The 18,075-nt window shown below is 39.3% G+C and overlaps 1 protein-coding gene across 3 annotated transcripts in view; it reads right to left on the reverse strand.

Moving 5' to 3' along the window:
- Window positions 1-16,299, reverse strand: part of rasa2 (RAS p21 protein activator 2) — a 59,205-nt gene extending 42,906 nt beyond the window's left edge. Inside the window, exon 1 of one of the 3 annotated variants that reach the window (XM_053678063.1) lies at window positions 16,105-16,299. In XM_053678063.1, the coding sequence (XP_053534038.1) occupies window positions 16,105-16,162 (58 nt within the window). In that variant the 5' untranslated portion in view covers window positions 16,163-16,299. The remainder of the gene's footprint in view (window positions 1-16,104) is intronic. The other 2 variants (XM_053678062.1, XM_053678064.1) reach the window with 2 other exon arrangements.
- Between the last annotated feature and the right edge of the window lie 1,776 nt (window positions 16,300-18,075).

Raw genomic sequence — 18,075 nt, forward strand, 5'->3', positions numbered from 1 at the left:
TTAGTGGAGAGTGTTGGTTGAAGGTAAGGCTGTGATATTTAGAAAATTAAAAGAAAATCCAAATCCAATGCCAACCAGCTGATTTGATATCACTTTTGCTACAATAACAGCTCCTTCACCGTGAGTAGTGCACTGCATCTCCTGGTCTAAGAGCTCACTCCTATACAAGTCTCCACACATGCACACACAGAGAAATATAATGTCTAATTTCTAACTTGGACACTAAGGATGATAATTGTTCAAAATGTAGTAAATTGAGTAGAAATGTCTTCAAGAATCAGTATAACATTATGAATATCATATATTGTGAATATAGTACCTTCTCCTCTGAAAGTATCAGAACAGCAAGGCCAATTCTATTGTTTTCGCTATACATTCAAGACATTTGGGTTTGAGATCAAAAGATGAATATGAGATGATAGATCAGAATTTCAGCGGTCATTTCCTCATATTTACATATAGATGTGTTAAACAACGTAGAACACGACACCATTTGTTTGAACCCACCTATTTGACAAGTGATCAAAAGTATTGGAACATATGACAGATAGGTGTTTCTTGCTGCCCAGCTGGGCCCTGTTAAATTGATTGTTTAAAGAATGAATAGCTCTAAATGTCTACTCTTGGTCTGAGTCCTAGTTTTCACCTTTGAAGACTACATTTGTTGTTAAAAAGGATAGTCCAACATGATGACCAGAGAGCTGTCTATGGGAGAAAAGCAAGCCATTTTGAAGCTGAGAAAAGAGGGAAAATCTATCAGAGCCACAGCACAAACATTATGCATAGCCAATACAACAAAATTGGGATGTTCTGAAAAAAAAATTAACCACTGGTGTACCAACAACCAGACATCAAACAAGACAGCCAAGGAAAACAACAGTGGAAAATATATATTATATATGTGTGTAAACATAACAGCAAGAAGAATGCCATTAGCGGCTTGGAGGGGAATTAGATCATTTGGTCCAAGAGAAACTGTCGCATTCAGGACCGTGAGCACAATCTCAATCAATGATGGTGGATTTATAAGCAAACACATTTTTCCACTTGAGTGCTTTGTGTACACATGGTCAAAGCTGTGCATAAATATACACGGCGTATGTACTCTAGAAATCTGAGCAAATGTTTGTTTTAATAAATTCCATATTCTGAGTTGAAAAGAATATACACAAATTAAACACATATCTGTGCTTACGCACCATAGATAGACCTGGATAGACCTGGGTACACTGTGTGACTGAATCTCAATACACAGGTACTGAGTGTATATAGTGAACAGGAAGTTGAAGCTGATTTTTTTACATTTCTCTGGTAGTGAAATTGCTTCCTCATGATTTTCTTTGTTTCAGAATGTTTCGCAATGGAGAAAATGATATAATGATGCAACAGTTTATCCTGATCATGGCCGTGGTGGAAGCGGAGTTGATCCCGGAGCACTGGGCACGATCCTGGGATATATATCCAAACCTAATCTTAACCCTAAATTCAATAGATCAAGGAAAACAACAGCAGTTGATGAAAGAAACATCGTGAGAGGTGTGAAGAAAACCCCAAAACCAACAGTCAGTGACATCACCAACAACCTTCACAGGGCAGGGGTGAAGGTATCACAATCCACCATTCGAAAAAGACTTCAAGTACAGAAATATAGAGGCCATATCTCTAGATGCAAACCATTTATCAGCAATAAGAAGCCAGATTGGAATTCACAAAGAAAAATACAGAGATGACAACTCTAACAAAGTGATGGAAAGGCCAAAGTGTGGAGAAAGAAAGTATCTGCTCATGATCCAAAACATACAAGCTCATCAGTCAAGCATGGTGGAAGTAGTGTAAAGGCTTGGGATTTACACTGGCAGCTTCTGGAAAAGGCTCACTAATCTTTATTGATGGTGTAACACATGATGGTGGCAGCAGAATGAATTCAGAAGTCTACAGAACAATCTCTCTCCCAATTTACAGGGAAATGCATCCAATTGGGAGGAACTTCATTGTGCAGCAAGACAATGACCCAGAACACACTGCCAACAGAACGAAGGACTTCATCAGGGGTAAATTTGGAAGGTTTTAGACTGGTCGTGTTAATCACCAAACCTTAACCCAGTTGGGCAGCAGTTCACCTCCTGAAGAGGAGACTGAAGGAAGAAGCGCCACAAAACAAACAACAATTGAAAGAAGCTGCAGTACTCGCCTGGAAAAGAACATAAAAAAACAACTACTCGACCTGTAATTTGAAAGAAAAAAAAAGTCAACTAATTAAAGCAAAAGGCTATTTCAGAACATCCTCATTTTCAGGCTGTTTATTTGTGCAGTAAAGAGCACCTCAAACTGCAGTTCAGTTATGAGCAACACATAGGTTTCAAATTACATTTCCTGCTTTGTCGAATTTTTGAGACTATAAAAGTAAATAAGTTCGTGCGATACCTGTGCAAAATAACAACTCTAAGGATGCACCAGATCTGAAAATGTGCTTGTGAAGATGAACTGGTCCTAGTTAAATGATGATGAAATCCTGAAGCTTCTAAATGGATGGAGGCTGCAATGTCTACAGCAGCAACTTGGAGGGTTTTATAGTGTCTGAAAACGCAGCTGAATCGGCCTCTTTGAGCCGGTATGTCCCACTGATCAGACTCTAAACCAGCTGAGTGGGATCTTGTGTAGTTCTCACAGTCACCTCGCCATGTACAGTCATATCAAAGGGCTAATGTGCCACTAAAGCAAAAAGGAAATACTTTGCTGTTTTTTCCCCACCACCTGACTAGTTGGAATTCCCACACAGTGACTAGTGAAATATTCTGCATCTAATTGACTAGTTGACTAGTCTATACACCCCCTAACACACACACACACACACACACACACACACACACACACACACACACATCAGTACTGATACTAGAGTTTCATAATTTCAGTTCATGCCTCTGTCTATGCAAGTGCAGTTCTCTATTCCAGGTAATTCTAGAAGAGAAACCAATCTAAGCTAACACACACACACACACACACACACACACACACACACACACACACATTCCTCAGTACATAACTTTCTGACACTGTTGATTGTGTGATGTCATATACACGCACAGAGGAAGCTTAATCTCACAGAAGTAAAGCTTTAGGGAGTGTGTGACAGCAACCAATGACCTGCAGTTAACTCTCTATCTCTTACTCTTTTTCACACATACACACGCACACACACACAGGTGCGATCTGGAGGGAAACGAACATGGGCCACTGTATGCATAGCAACGGAAGTGTAGCAAACCAAGAGGGCAAAGCCTGAACAAACAAGTTCTCACACACACACACACACCCCTACTACAGCCACATTAGAGCAGAGAGTGCTCATTCAGATTTACAGGGTTCTAGAATGTAGACTTCAGAACGTAGAACTCTAGTGATCTATTGAAATAGTTGGAACATTCTGGAACAGCTGATAATCACAATGTGTTAGGTAGATAGATTCGCTGGGATTTAAAAAAATGCCCCTAGATATGATTTTGTGTGTGTGTGTGTGTGTGTGTGTGTGTGTGTGTGTGTCTCACCATCATTGTGTAAAGCATGACTGAGTGCTTGGGTGAGCCTATGTTCCTAATGATCACAGATCACCACTGTTCCCATGACCAATCACTGACCATCAGGTTCCATATGACCATTCACTGATCACCATTCTTCCCAAAGACCATTCACTGATCACCACTGTTTCCAATAACTAATCACTGATTATCACGGTTCCCAATGACCATTCAACTAATCACCATTCTTCCCCATGGCCAATCACTGATCACCATTCTTCCCCATGACCAATCACTGATCACCACTCTTAACCATGACCAATCACTGATCACCACTCTTACCCATGACCAATCATTGATCACCACTCTTACCCATGACCATTCACTAATCACCATTCTTCCCTATGGCCAATCACTGATCACCATTCTTCCCAACAACCAATCAAAATTTTCTCTTCTCAGTGATTCTCAATACAAATTATAGTACTTATCCAGTATAGTATAGACCTGTAAGTAGTTAGTTTGTGTTGCTATGACCAGAGCATGATTGCATTCTCAAATCTGATTGGTCAGATGGTGTGGGTGAATTTTGTGTAACAGCATGGCTTGGACAGCAGTTTGGCTGTAACAAACAATAGGTTTACAGTAATGCACTTACCTAATATATAATTGTATCTACAATAACAGCTTGTTCACAGGGACTTAATAATATAGACTAATAACAAACTAAACAGATTTTTTATTTTTTTTTTAAAGTAGTGTTTAACAAAGAATAAAAAGAGATAATGGTGAAGGAATGACTTGGTTATGGTTTATAGTTATTATAAAATAAGTGATAACAAGAACCAACTTGTCTCGCAAATGTTCCACAGCATTAAATCTACAGTGCATCTGGAAAGTATTCACAGCGCTTCACTTTTTCCCCATTTTGTTATGTTACAGCCTTATTCCAAAATGGATTAAATTCATTATTTTCCTCAAAATTCTACAAACAATACCCCATAATGACAACATGAAAGAAGTTGGTTTGAAATCTTTGCAAATTTATTAAAAATAAAATACAAAAAAAGCACATGAACACAAGTATTCACAGCTCAATACTTTGTTGAAGCACCTTTGGCACCAATTACAGCCTCAAGTCTTTTTGAGTATGATGCTACAAGCTTGGCACACCTATTTTTGGGCAGTTTCTCCCATTCTTCTTTGCAGGACCTCTCAAGCTCCATCAGGTTGGATGAGGAGCGTCGTTGCACAGCCATTTTCAGATCTCTCCAGAGATGTTCAATCGGGTTCAGGTCTGGGCTCTGGCTGGGCCACTCAAGGACATTCACAGGGTTGTCCTGTAGCTACTCCTTTGTTATCTTGGCTGTGTGCTTAGGGTCATTGTCCTGTTGGAAGATGAACCTTCACCCCAGTCTGAGGTCCAGAGCGCTCTGGAGCAGGTTTTCATCAAGGATGTCTCTGTACATTGCTGCATTCATCTTTTCCTCGATCCTGACTAGTCTCCCAGTTCCTGCCGCTGAAAAACAACCCCACAGCATGACGCTGCCACCATCATGCTTCACTGTAGGGATGGTATTGGCCAGGTGATGAGTGGTGCCTGGTTTCCTCCAGACATGACGCTTGCCATTCAGGACAAAGAGTTCAATCTTTGTTCAATCTTTGGTCTGAGAGTCTTTCAGGTGCCTTTTGGCAAACTCCAGGTGGGCTGTCATGTGCCTTTTACTGAGGAGTGGCTTCCATCTGGTCCCTCTACCATACAGGCCTGACTGATGGAGTTCTGCAGAGATGGTTGTTCTTCTGGAGCGCTGTCAGAGTGACCATCGGGTTTTTGGTCACCTCCCTGACTAAGGCCCTTCTCCCCTGATCGCTCAGTTTGGCCGTGCGTCCAGCTCTAGGAAGAGTCCTGGTGGTTCCAAACTTCTTCCATTTACGGATGATGGAGGCCACTGTGGTCATTGGGACCGTCAATGCTGCAGAAATGTTTCTGTACCCTTCCCCAGATCTGTGCCTCAATACAATCCTGTCTCGGAGGTCTACAGACAATTCCTTGGACTTCGTGGCTTGGTTTGTGCTCCGACATGCATTGTTAACTGTGGGACCTTATATAGACAGGTGTGTGCCTTTCCAAATCATGTCCAATCAACTGAATTTACCACAGGTGGACTCCAATTTAGTTGTAGAAACATCTCAAGGACGATCAGTGGAAACAGGATTCACCTGAGCTCAATTTTGAGTGTCATGGCAAAGGCTGTGAATACTTATGTACATGTGCTTTTTTTGGGTTTTTTTTATTTTTAATAAATTTGCAAAGATTTCAAACAAACTTCTTTCACGTTGTCTTTATGGGGTATTGTTTGTAGAATTTTGAGGAAAATAATGAATTTAATCCATTTTGGAATAAGGCTGTAACATAACAAAATGTGGGAAAAGTGAAGCGCTGTGAATACTTTCCGGATGCACTGTAACTATAAACTGTTCAAAAAGTGCAATGTGCTGTATCACACCACACTGGCCTGGCTGTTGTCATTCCTTCCTTATTTTTTGATCTGATAAAACTCTACTCTATTCTATTCTACTCTGATCCTCTTCCATATTTTTTTGATATGCAAACGATCATGATGATTTAATGAATATGTAGGACATCATCTGGTGACTTCTAGTGACTTTTTGAGCAGGCACAACTGGTTGGGAACATGAACTTGTGTAATGGACGAAGCACAAGCTAGCATTCACACTCCCCGGTTGGTTGTTGTCATGTGATGGGGTGAGTTAGCTAGCGGGTATGAATTGGCAAATGACAAGACTGAGGAGAAAAATGGGGTAAAAACAAAACAATTCACCACAGGATGTCGCTTTTCCCGAGTGGTGCAACAGAAAAGCATTTACTCTATCCTTGAGAGCTCGCAAATTCAAATCCCAGTGATGTCACAGCCATCCATGCATGGGAGTCTAGAGAACAAAATTGTCAGCGCTCTCTGGGTGGGAGGCGTGACATACATCAAAGTCACACTAGCCAATCCTGTGAGCTCATGCATGTGGAAGAAGGCAGAATGTGCTTTCCTCGGAGTGCCCCATGACACTGTATGAACAGCAGTATGAAAAGATGTGACAGTTGGTTTCACATGTCTTGAAGGTAGCACATGTTAGCCCTTGCCATCCCTGACAGGTTGTTACATGATAGGGGAGAGCTGACAAGCCAGCTAGCACTAGCACTCCAAATCCAGTGACGTTAATTTTGTTAAACAAGCAATGCTCATTTAACTACTTCAGCAAATTTCATGTTTCCACCAACACAAGCCTAATGTTGCCTATCGCACAGGTTAAACATATAATGCTGAAGTAGCTAATCACACGCTGCTAATTCACACCACGCTAACAGTGCTAACTTGGCTAAACCGGTAATCACATTTCTATTAGAAATGACGTTCAGATTATTTAGAACTAAGAGGAACAAGCTTAGCATACAAGTGGAAGAAAGAAAAAAAAAAAAACTAAACAAATGCCTCAGGGTGTGGAAACCGAAGCACAAATTTGATGTTAGACGTATCTCAATCCCCTATGTGGTTTAGAATTTCATCAGAATAGTTTACTGAGATGAGGAGAAGATAGACCGGGGATTTTGCTGTAAAATCTAAAGAAACAGCCGGCAGCAACTAAAGAGCATGACGCTTTGTAGCAACCAACAGCACGAGAATGCGCCACAGGTAATACACTACCTGAAAAGGTAAGCAGTGTTCATTTGTACCTTCAGGAAACGGTGCGGTCAAAACACACACATTGCTCTCAGTCCCAATAGGGACTTTAAGCATCGATGGCTGAAGGCACAGCTGTAGCAGCCGGAAATAAATCTGCATGAATGACTCTTACATGCACTGCGATTATTTCTCGCATCAAAGCGCAACACGTCATATTCAGGAGTTTCCTCTTAGGTAAACACGACTTTTGAATATTTTTAATATGTCAGCAGTAACGGTATATGACTGAGCGGTCATATCTCCTTTTAAATGTGTGTAACACACACACACACACACATATATTTTATATATATATATATATATATATATATATATATATATATATATATATATATATATGCATATATATATATATATGCATATATATATATATATATGCATATATATATATATATATGCATAGCATTTGAACAACAGCATCACACTCTGTTAGTATACAGTACTTCTATACATTGGCATAAAAGCAAAAAAGTTTTCTTTAGACATAACCTTTTAATCAGTTTTAATTGATACGTTTTAATTGATTCACCCATAATATAGTCTTTCTGTCGCTTATGTTTTTAAGGGATCACCAAAACATCCACCATCTTTAAGCCAAATTCATACTAGAATACTTGTAGCTATGCCAAATGGATTCCCATTTACTGTATAGAATAGCACTGGTGCTGTAATACCAGCACAATCCAATAAAAAAAAAATAATAATAATTAAAAAAAAAAATTATATATATATTTTTTATGAACGGGCGTACAGTGGCTTAGTGGTTAGCACGTTCGCCTCACCCCTCGAGGGTCTGGGGTTCGATTCCCGCCGGGGCCGTGTGTGTGGAGTTTGCATGTTCTCCCCGTGCTGCGGGGGTTTCCTCCGGGTACTCCGGTTTCCTCCCCCAGTCCAAAGACATGCATGGTAGGCTGATTGGCGTGTATGAATGGGTGTGTGAGTGTGTATGTGAGTGTGCCCTGCGATGGATTGGCTCCCTGTCCAGGGTGTACCCCGCCTTGTGCCCAATGCTCCCTGGGATAGGCTCCAGGTCTCCCCGTGACCCTGAAGAAGGAGTAAGCGGTAGAAGATGGATGGATATTTTATAAACACTATTTGAGATGAAGCTGCAACAAAACAAAAAAAATGTCTGTTGAAATGAACTTTGCTTTGGTTTGTTTCATTTATATTTAATTATTAAATAGATACATAAATGACAGGCAACTATTCCGTGCCCTTGTAGAACATCAGGCAAAATGATTCATCCGTCCCTTGGAATCACAGAAATGAACACAGAATTAAGCAAAACGCCGCATTACTCGTCGGAGCTTCGAAATTACCACAGATTTGGGCCGAGACGCGTCATGTGACGTCATCACAGCGCGCGTTTAGCCAAAACTCTCTTCGATTCATATGCGTCGAATATGAGTACAGCTAAAAGGTCTCGTTTACCAACAAAAGTCACTGTGGAAGACGGTTTTTGTGCGATTTTGCCAATTCGAGTAGTTTTCCGCAAAACAAAGCACACAGAATCCACAAAATGACTTATGGTCATCAATAATCGCTATTTACATGGTAGTTTCTTAATCAGAGTATTGTCTTAATCAGGTTAATATCAGATTATTGTTACCCATGTAAACGTACCGATTCACAAAAATAAAAAAGTGAAATCCTGTACAGACTGGTTTACTGTCTATACCCAAGCTTCAATTAGGGATGTGCACTGCCATTCAAATTCCCAGGTTAACAGTTTGATGCGCTAGTATTTGAATTCATTAGTTAGACAGACAGATTTTGCCCTATCTCCACATAAAGACAGTTAGGAAAAATGAACAAGAATCGTATCTGGCAGTATTATGATGCCAGCCATTGGTGTACAATTTGAAGGTGTGGGAAAAGTCTTGAGTGCGAGTGGTCAGATACGAAGCTCTTGGGTTACAAAAGCACAACTAATACATTTCCAACGACACGCCTTCAAAACTTACAGCAAATTTAAAACAACAACAGACACCAGTTGATTTGCAGAATAAGCACATTTTACACCAGAAGTGAAGCTGCATGCGGCACATCTCAACCACCCCACCACACTTTATATACCGGGTGCTGCTCCCGCAGGAAGCACTGAAATGATGCTTAGTAAATATAACCAATTCATAAAAATGCCAACACCACTGTAATCACATAAAACTCTTTAATCCAATTACATCTTCACAATTCCAATTACATTTAACTTCAATCGCCTGAGCTGCTACAGCAGGGTACATGCTGAAATATTGAGCTGATATCCATTCAAGCTTTTTGCTGTGGGTTTAATATTTCTGCATTTCTGTTCATCATTTCTTGATATTACATCTGGCAAACACAAACATTCACATCTCCGTGACAGACAGGAAGCAGGCTTAATTGCGTGTGAAAACGATACTTGATTACACCACAGTAAAAACTCCTTTCTCCTCAGAACAGTTAACTCTTGTTCAGTAACTCTTTCAGACATGTGAATATTAAAAAATTAAGCAGCAGGCACATCCCTAGCTTTATCAGACTTAAGTAGAACCTGGGATATTAAACATGTGGAGGGGGGGGGGGGGGGGGGGGGGGGTTGTCCTTCAAAAACGGAAACATTACGAAACCTGTAAAAATATACAAGTGTAAATTCAAACTTCAAAAAATTAATTAATTTCGATGAGATATATTATCAGACAAGCTTTGGGTTCATTTGCAGCTTTGGGAGTGCTACTGAAAAAAAAAAGGAAGTGAGGCAGTATCTCAGCAACAGCTTTGACATACTGCCATCAAATGTAGTGTATCTCCCTGGGAACAAGCACTCATAGTCCCAATGGTTTCTGGTCTTCCTCTGTCGCTAAGGGGTGAGGCCTGAAAGTGCTTGGCCCCCTTAATTGCTGCTTACAGCTATTATTATTATTATTATTATTATTATTATTATTATATATTATCCACTTAGGATTAACTCCCCTTCCTCACTAAGAGTTGCTCTGACAAATTTACTAACATAGTTTTAAGAGTAAGTCTCAGATGCTTTATGCTCTTTAATGAGCTAGCACTGTCTCTGACTATGTTTACTATGTTTGGACAGCAATAATCTAATTATTGACCTTATTCTGAATAAAACAATATTGTAATTAAGGTGTTTATATGAGTTGCTTTGAATGCACGTGGATAATGCGGCTAAAACAGGAATACTCCATGTGTCTTAATTCAATTTGTGTTTACTTCGAGTATGACTTTAGTCAGATTAAGATAATCAATAATCGCTGTTTACGTGGTAGTTTCTTAATTAGAGTATTGTCTTAATCGGGTTAATATCAGATTATTGTTGTCCATGTAAATGTACTGTGTGAGTCCCAAATTTTCAACTAATTGACGCATCACCATAATGTGAGACACAGACAGACACAAAGAGAGACAGAGGGCTACAAGTTAATGGTGTTAACACAGAATATTCTCCTACGCATAATGAAACTGTAAAGGTGATTTTGTGAATGAACACGAGCCATTCACCACTCTCATTCAGTTCAATACTGAATCAACCTTTCACACGGTCATACACTCAGCACACAGCGATGAACACACTCTCACTCTCTCTCACTCTCACTCTCTCTCTCACACACACACACACACGCACTTCAACAGTGGTGCTGGTAACACAAACACTTCCATTATACACTTCCATTAAACACTGCCATTGTAAATCCACTGTGGATGTGTCCCAAATGACACACTCCATTCACTGAAGGCCATAAAAACACACAACAGGAAATGGAAATGGAAACAAGCATTTTCCTTTTATATTGTGACATATTTCTAAATTAAAACTCAGTGTTTCAGTGTTTTCTTGCAATTATCGCCGGAACTGATATATAACATAATATTTGTTGGAAATAATACCCCCCCCCTCCCCCCCTTACACACACACACACACACACACACACATGCACAATGGTGAAAACGTGGGAGACTTTCAGAAACAGGTAGTAATAATTTATTTTTAGTATAAAAAAATATATAAAAAACCCAAAACAAAACAAAACAAGAACGATTTTGTCTTTTAAGTGATTGACAGACGGATATACCTTGCACAGCACAGGAAAGAGACTGTAGGAAAAATATCAACACTGATTTAACCATAATGTAAACGTACTAACAAAAAAATATAACGGTTAATCAGAGCAGTAACGAAAATGTTCACTACGAGGCAGACGATTAACTCGGAAGGGGCAAAGATTGAGGCTTAACACATGAATCAGTAACACTGTAATGAGCAATAAACTCTCTGAACAACCAACACACTCTGACACAGACACGCTGGCAGTCTAAAACACACTCAACACTCACTTTGTACGCTAACTGCACACGTGGTAGTGCATCGACCCAACACATTATAGCGTATCCAGCTTCATCACCACCTCCACCAACCAACCAACCAACTATAATACACCAATACACTGTGATATCACCAGTGGCATAGAAATGTTTCTGATTGTAAAACAGATGGAAAGTGCAGGCATGGAATTGCTGTTGTGGGGTTACACGATTACAAACACAGAATTGTTTCTCAAAACAAAAAAACAAACAAACATTTACATTTTATGGCATTTGGCAGACCCCCTTATCCAGAGCGACTTACATTTATCTCATTTATACAACGGAGCAGTTGAGGGTTAAGTGCTGGGATTTGAACTCATGACCTTCCGATAAGTAGTGGTGTTTAAATAAACAAACAACCACACAAACAAACAAACAAAAAACATAGCCTAAAATATAAACTTTTTTTTTTTCTTCCAGAATGAGTAGATGTTTTTGATCCTCTTTGATACCAATAGTGATACCAAAATGAGTATTCTACTTAGTATCGATCAGGGGCATCATGGAACGTTTTCTTTAGTGCGGTTTATGCTGGGTGTTTAAACTGTATCTTTAAGGATGACCAACCTGAGCTTGACTTGCAAGCAAAGCTCAGATGCTGACAAGCGAGTCAAAAGGAAAGGAAAGGAAGTGCCAATGTCTCAGTGCTCACAGAATTAGCGCTCTAACAAGCAAACATTTCTCTGTGTTTGCGAACACCTTGGCGTGTTCACACACAATGCTTTCTTGCGCACGTTTTTAGTGCCTATGCTCACTGCTCTTCATGCCTTCTCAAGCTCTCTATTAGAGATACTGTTCAAACATCATACTGTAAGACGTTCCATCAGGTTACTTGTATAGTCCTGTTTGCGGTCTGCTTTGATTTGTTTCGCTATCATTAATTGTGATACGTCCAGATCGCTGTTATTTCATGTCATCTGTTCATTAGTACAATAATGTACGCTATGCTTACTTTGTGTGGTATGAGGGCTTTTTTTTTTTTTTTTTACGAGTAAACAAGCATGATGTTCGGACCGTTACCCAAGATCACTACCTGTCCTGATGCAGCCCTAATTAAAACCTATGATTTGTGCTCATGATCTGATGCGACGTGATCCCTGGTCCAAGTGATGACTCCTACTGCCATGTATTTCATGAACAGAACTATGAGACACACATGCTTCGAAACAATGGCCCGTAGACCATTATACAGCCTCGTGAACATGATGAACACGACAAACGTGCTCTGACATATATAAGTGGCCACTATGAAAAACATTAAAAGATATTTTATACTACCACATGCCTGGTAGGCCTGTCACATTAACTACTTTTGTTGCACGATATATTGTCCCAGAAATAATCACAATAAATTAAATGATTGTCATTTTATGCCAGTGATATTATGATAATATATTATGATAATAGTTTGAGATCTTTTAACTCTTATGAATATTCAGACACTGGAACTGGAACGTTCAAAAAATAGTTTTTAATCTTCTGAAGAAAAATGGCATAGAATATTCATCAGCGGCATATTAGTTGACAAGAAAATGCAAAAATTCAACCAAATATTCGCACATTTTATATATTAACAAATAGATGTGAAACCGCCCTTGTTGGGAAAACCAGACCTCTTGAAATACATTACAAAAACATTATAATGAGTACACTATTATAATACAATATTGTGCATTCTTTACACTTTAGTTATTCATTGTCCGTGTTTTGTCCGTGCGCTGTTAGGGAAAGAGCGTATTAACGACATGACCAGTGCTTGCTACACATCTTAAATTTGCGTTCGAATGTGTGTTTTATCTTAAATTCGAGGAACATGTGAAGCTCGAATCTTCATTTGACGGCCCTAGAGCAGACAAAAGGGCAGAGGCAGTGTGAATGTTTAAAATGTCGGTGATGTTCGTTCATGTAAACAAACACGCATGTAAACACAAAGGGCGATATCGAGGTCAGCAAAAATGATCCGGATCAAGGCCATATTTCGTACGATAAGTCCATGACGTAATTATCGTGACAGGTCTAATGCCTGGTTGTGTGTTGTATGTGAATACACTGATAATCATCTGCAAACTCAATAACTGCAAGTGTTTGCAGGATTTGCCCTCATCCAGTTGGAGCAACTTGGGAAAATGTTTTTAATGCAAACATAAACACATTCAAGAGAAGACGTATGAAAGTCCATTTTGTCCAATGATGAGGAGCTCGTCTAACACCAGTGAGCTAAGTGTAGACGTGTTAAAAAAAAAAAAAAAAAAAAAAAAAAGGGAAATCCAATACTGAAATAAAACGCATGCGATATTAAATAGATATAATGAAAATATTTTGTCAAAATTCATTGGCTTACTGATCACCGGCCTAAAGGTTTCACTATGGTAGGATAAATATGGATAACCCACCCAGCAAGTGAACGCCAACACAACACGTTCCGTGTCCAAAATCACAGAATGACACTTGCAGATAACCTAAAATGATTTTGTAATGTTCGTTTGCCTTGTAATTCATGGAGAAATTTATATTTATATAAATTATACCAAAGCATTCAATATGGAGCCCTCTTAATGAGTGAATGCTACATCATCATCATCGTCGTCGTCATCATAATTAGACATTCAACATTCAACACATACAATATTGTTATCATGTGAAAATACAGGCATTGGGCAGTGGGCTGTGTAATTAGGCAGCATTTTTGGCCACTATTTGTGCTCTGGGGATGAAGTCTGTCCCATTCGAAAGCAAGGCAGCATAAGGAGAGCTGTCTTCTGTCCTGATCTTGGACAGATTTGAAGACAGATTGCTACGGAGAAAGCAATTCCATAAATCTGTTCACCAAACCATGAAAGTTTTTTTAAAAATTGCCATACTGAACAATACTTTTTTGGGGTGTTTTTTTTCAGTATAGTATTTTTCTTTAATTATGTTTGAAGATATTGTTAAAAAAAAAAGATGATGAAGAAGAAGAAAAAAAGAGAGAGATAAGGTGAAGCAAATCACTGTGATATGATAACTGCATATCAAAGAGGGTAAATAACCTTTCACAGACTTTTGCCTACATTTTCAGGAACGCTCGTAAAAAAAAAAAAAAATAATAACCTTTGCATATTCGCATGAATAAATATATGCCATGTTAAAGAGCCTCATAGTAAGGGTGTGTTTACACGACATGTTTACACGACATGTTTACACGATTAAAGCAAAAAAACAAAAAAAAGTTTGGTTTAAGCCTTACCTGATTAATACTGGACATACAACCACCAACCACCTCTACTTACGTTTGGGCTATTTCTAATGGCTCCCTGTTGCTGCTTCTACAGTGATAAGACTCATTTACTGTCTCGTATTTTATACAGCTTCTGCGACGGTGTGAGGCGAGCTTCAGTCTTCGAAAGGTGCCAAAATGCTTAATAACTACAATCACGGCGTTCTGCTTTCCTCAACCAGACATAATCGACTGAGAACAAACTGGTGACTTTAACTAAACTTGTATTGGCTGCCTTAAATCACAAGCCCCTCATTCATATGTTTTTAACTCTATCTATCTATCTATCTATCTATTGCTCTATCTATCTATCATCTTATTGTGTTAATATAAAACGCTGGCAATTAATGTGACCGAGCAACCTTCTTCTACTGTACAATGTAAAGAAAAGCCTGTTTTCTATGATTATGTGTTTTCCCTTGTGATAACTAATCATGTTATGGATATTGAGCAGAATAAAGCCTCCCGGTATTGTTTGTCCCTAATTGTCTTCTTCTTCAATAATGTCTGATAGCCCCATTATTAATTCTGGACAATCATCTATAGAGAGAATTTAAAACTCGTGTAGTGTTGATATTTCTGAGCTGGTGGAGAATTTAAACATGTACTGGAGCAAGAGAAACATATGCCATGTAGTGAGTTACACACCGTGCTGTGTCATCAGATTCACATGAAATAATCTTCTTTCTGTATTTATTATTAGTGCTGAAAGGCAGTGCGACTTCCTGTGAGCAGAATTTCGCAAGTTTTTGCTGAATTTCTCTTCTCTGTGCGTTTCTCATTCCGGGTACAGGGTGATTCACTGCCACTGTTCACGTACAGCACACATCATCTAGCTCTACAGCTCGGCACCAAAGAGCTCCGATGGTGCTTAAAGAGTTTTAAAAAGGGGAAGTGGAGTCGTTTTAACTTTTAGCCGTGTGTTAAAAGGTTTCAGTCTTTCACTAAAGCGGCTGCTGAACTCCTCCTGATGCTGGCGCAGCCCGACTTTCACACTTTCCCCATCCGGATCAGGTTGATATTATGTTGATATTTACACACATCAGACCCTAGCTCATTCTAACCCCCACGGTATGTTTGTGTGTTTTTGCTCCTACCGCGCCCCTCTTCGTGTCGATCACACACTTTTGTGTGCGTGTGTGTGTGTGTTTCACCCTCTACCAAAACAAATATTTAACAAAGTAGTGAAGGTGAAGGATTTCACACTTACAGATTTTCCCTCGTAGACTTTGTAGAATCCGGATTTTCGTGTCGTCTTCTTCCGCCATGGTCAAAGCTTTGTATGTGTGTGTGTGTGTGTGTGTGTGCGTGCGCGCGCGCGTGTGTGTATGTGTGTGTGTGTGTGTATGTACAGTAGCTACATTCACTGAGTACTGCGCGCAACTCTCGGGAGCGCCTGCTGTCACTACCCGATTCGCGGTGCGCATGCGCGACATTTTCCACGCATGCGTATAAAACGGCGCGGTTTTGCGACGTTACCCGGATCACACTGCGCATGCGTGAAATAATAAACACACTCTGGACGAAGATAAAGGTTGCTGCTGTTCTGCAAGTGCGAGTTATAGTCATTTCTGTTTGTGGGTTCTTTTTTTGAAATAATAATAATAATAATAAAAAAGCATGGAATTATACCTTTTGGTCGTTTGAAATAAATTCACACGAATTTACTCTTTAAAAGATCTAATTTCTTCATTTACATCACGCTGTGTTTATATGGTCGATAAGTACAGCTAACCGGCTAAGCGACTGTCCCCCTGCTGGTAAACCGGCCACTTCCGGTAATGTTACATGCGGGTAAGTGAAAGTAAACAATTAGGCTTATTACTTATTTTTGATGTAAAATATATCAGTTTATAAAGCCCGAGGATTAAGTGACGATACACATCACCCTACGTAAAAAAAAAACAAACAAAAAACTGGAAAGAGGTCATGCTATCGGTTTGTCCGCTTACTAAGTTACAAATCTGCTTAAGATATTGTTTATTTTATTTAAGGCAAGACACTACGGGGCATAAGGGTAATGAAAAAAACAAAACAAAACCACTATAGCTATTATAAACAATCAAAAGAACCCAATAGCTATTATAAACAACAAAAATACCAACAAAAATAACCCAATAGCTGTTATAAACAACAACAAAAATAATGCCAGGAAGGATTTCATGTTATTGGTTTGTCAGCTTCCTAATTTGCAAAACTGCTTAAGATATTGTTTATTTTATTTAAGGCAAGACACTACGTGTCATAAGGGTAATGGAAAAACCCCCAAATCAAAACCCCTGTAGCTATTATAAACAACAAACTTTGCCAGATGATTACTGGTGTTCTTTGAATCGGAACTTTGGAACTAATTTCAGAAATGTATATTTAATTACAAATGTGCCTAATTAATAAAACCAATAAGCCAAGCGAGCACAGCTGATCGTGCTTTCTGGGTTTGAGGGATGGCATGCTCTCTATCTCCTGTCAATCGCAACTACACCAGCCAGTTATTGGCGGCTGTGAGCTCATGTATGAGGAGGAGGGTTGATAGAGCGGTGTTACGCTGCCCCGTGATGCAGCATGAGCAGTAGTTTGAAATGACTTCATGGCTGGCCTCATGTGTCTCATCTTAGTTTTCACCCTCACCACTTTGGCAGCTGTCACATGATAGGAGAGAGTTAGTTAGTGGGTGGGTGAAAACGACGTGGTTTAACGTGTTGATGTGGGGTTTGTAAGGCTTATGAGGAAAACTGACATGTATATCATGATGACACAGTGTGAAGTGTAGAGGTCGAACAATCGTGGATTATGTCAAGCACTGCTGAACTTTATTACAAAAATAAACAGTACTGACTGTACCATGAAAATGTACTGTACTTTTTTTTTAGTGACATTAATATATAAATTTTACCTATGAATAAAGTAAATAAGTAAATAAAAGACATACAGCCAAACTGAACCGAATAGTAACACTCGGCTGTGGCTCAGGTAGTAGAGTGGGTTGTCCACTAATCATTGGTGGTTCGATTCCTTGAGCAAGACACTTAACCCCAAGTTGCTCCAGAGGGCAAGCTAGCTCTGCTATCATTAGAGTGTGTGTGTGTGTGTGTGTGTGTGTGTGTGTGTGAATGAGAACAAGTGTAAAGCGCTAAGGTTAAAAAAGTGTTATATAAGTGCAGACCATTTACCATTCCAAATA

This window comes from Ictalurus punctatus, chromosome 4 (assembly GCF_001660625.3).
Source record: "Ictalurus punctatus breed USDA103 chromosome 4, Coco_2.0, whole genome shotgun sequence".
NCBI classification, from domain to species: domain Eukaryota; kingdom Metazoa; phylum Chordata; class Actinopteri; order Siluriformes; family Ictaluridae; genus Ictalurus; species Ictalurus punctatus.